The following is a 2,500-nucleotide window of genomic DNA, read 5'->3' on the forward strand; positions in this document are numbered from 1 at the left end:
CCAGTATGAGTCCCAGCAGCAGGGCCTGGGCGGGGGACCGAGCCAGTCCATCCTCGGGACAACGACCTTCAAGAACCAGAAGCTGGAGGAGGAAGCAGCGATTTTCCTGAAGGACAGGCAGGTAAACTTCTCGCCCCCGCACCCCATCACCCACCTGGTCGTGTCCAACCGCCACCTGGTTCTGGCCATGGCCAACAAGACCCTCATTCGCATCAACCTCCTCCAGCCCAACTCCTTAGAGGAGGTCGACATCAGCAAGTTTGCGCTGCAGGCCAAGATCCACAACATCTTTCTGGATCCGCTGGGACAGCACCTCCTCATCAGTGTCATCAGCAGGGATGGAAGCACTCCAGTGGACACGCTGTACCTGCCCTTGCGCACAAACAAGCCCAAGTCAACGGCGAAGCTCAAGGGACACCTCATAACATCCGTTGGGTGGAACTGGAAGAACCAGTCGGAGAGCTCGACCGGCCCCATCCTGGTTGGCACGTCCAAGGGCATGATCTTGGAGATGGAGTTGACCTCGGATGAGAGATTCTTCCAATCAGGTCATGAGGAATATTGCAAACAAGTTTTCGATCTGAAAAAGGACGCACCTGTAGCCGTGACAGAGATAGAGGTGTGCAATGCTCCCACAGATGACCTTCAGTGTCTGGTGTTGTGCGCTATGAATGACAAACTTTACCAGTTTGCAGGGAGACTGAAATCCATGGAGGAAAGACCCATGTACTTGTCTCTGTTTAACAACTACCTTGGCTTACCCCCAAAATTTCACATCCTGCCAAGCAGCTGGAAGACTTCATGGCTTCAGCTCTATCATCTGCCAAATAAGGGACCTAAGCATTTTGCGTGGATGACGGAGGAAGGGGTCTGCACTGGGGATATCGTATGGGGTGGGGGAGCACAGGATGACATGACAGTTAACAAGAAACTTCACACTTACCCAGAAGGTGTTGATAGCAGTGTCCTCCCATGTGGATTGATTGTATGTGAATTTCATGTGCTCATTGTGTGGCCCGACAAGATACGAGGCATGTGTATATTGAACAATCAAGTGGTGTTTGAAGGAGTAATTCCCGAAGAGTGTGGAAAACTAGTTGGCATTTCCAAAGACCCAATCAAGGGAACCATCTGGGTGTATGCCGAACGCGGAGTCTTCAAGTATAAGGTTGACCGAGAGGGCCGTAATGTTTGGCGCATCTACCTGGACCAGGGGAATTATGAACTAGCGAAGAAGCATTGCAATGCTGACCCTGCTTGCCTGTCTGTTGTGCTCCTCCAGGAGGCTCAGGACCTCTTTCAGAAGAAGGAGTACTTGCAGAGTGCAATGCTCTTTGCAAAGACTCTAGCATCTTTTGAAGAGATTACTCTCAAATTTGTAGAAGTGGAAGAGGAAGAAGCTCTTAAGATATACCTGCATGAGAAACTTGATGGGCTAAAGAAGAGTGAGCAGACTCAGGTCACGTTAGTAGTGATGTGGCTGCTAGAGCTCTACCTCAAGCAGTTAGGGAACTTGCGTGATGCTGGCAAGAGACACACACAAGACTATAACAATTGCGATGAACAGCTGAAAGCACTCTTCCGTGATCCCAAAGTACAGCAGTGTGTTAGAAATAACTCCACTGCCATTTATGAATTGCTCTCTTCCCATGATGACCAGGATAACTATGTCAATGTTTGCTTGATGTTGAAAGATTATGATCGTGTTTTAAGGCACCTCATGCGTCACGGAAGACACATAGAGGCCCTAGAGGTGATGACAAACCAAGGTTCTGAGCAGCTGTTTTACCAACACATCCCGACACTTCTTCAGGCTATTCCAAGAGCAGCTGTGGATGCCCTGATAGCACAGGGCAGAAGACTGAACCCAATCAAGCTTCTCCCAAGTCTTGTCCATTGCCACACTGCCTACGGAAATGGGGCAGATGTGCTGCGCTATCTGGAATATTGTGTGGATAAGTTGGATGTCACTGATCAAGTGTTGCATAACTTCTTGATTACCTTGTATGCATCTCAAGCTCCCAAGAAACTACTACCCTACTTCAAACTACAAGGTGATGATAGTCAGAGCGTGTGCTATGATGTTAAATTTGCTTTGAGGGAATGCATGTCAGTTGGAGAAGAGCAGGCCTGTGTGCACATTCTAACCACAATGGGATTGTACCAAGAGGCTGTGGAACTTGCCCTGAGATTAGACACAAACCTTGCAAAGGCAACAGCCAATCGGCCCAAGTATGATCAAGACTTGCGCAAGAAGCTCTGGCTCATGATTGCTGCCCACGTCGTTCAGAAAGAGCAAGACGTGTCACGAGCCATGGAAGTGTTGAAGGAGTGTGACCTTATTAAAATAGAAGATATCCTACCATTCTTCCCAGATTTTGTAACCATCGACCAATTCAAAGATGCCATATGCTCCTCACTGCAGGAGTATAACCAGCATATTGAAGACCTCAAGACAGAAATGGAGGATGCATCAAAGGCCGCAGAGAACATCCGCAAA

The 2,500-nt window shown here is 48.6% G+C and overlaps 1 protein-coding gene across 1 annotated transcript in view; it reads left to right on the forward strand.

The window, feature by feature from the left end:
- Positions 1 to 2,500, forward strand: part of LOC125038894 (vacuolar protein sorting-associated protein 18 homolog) — a 4,078-nt gene that overhangs the window by 895 nt on the left and 683 nt on the right. The window contains exon 1 of the mRNA XM_047632529.1: positions 1 to 2,500. This exon is cut by the window's left edge and continues 895 nt beyond it; it is cut by the window's right edge and continues 683 nt beyond it. Coding sequence (XP_047488485.1) covers positions 1 to 2,500 — 2,500 coding nt within the window.

This window comes from Penaeus chinensis, chromosome 26 (genome assembly GCF_019202785.1).
Source record: "Penaeus chinensis breed Huanghai No. 1 chromosome 26, ASM1920278v2, whole genome shotgun sequence".
Taxonomy (NCBI): domain Eukaryota; kingdom Metazoa; phylum Arthropoda; class Malacostraca; order Decapoda; family Penaeidae; genus Penaeus; species Penaeus chinensis.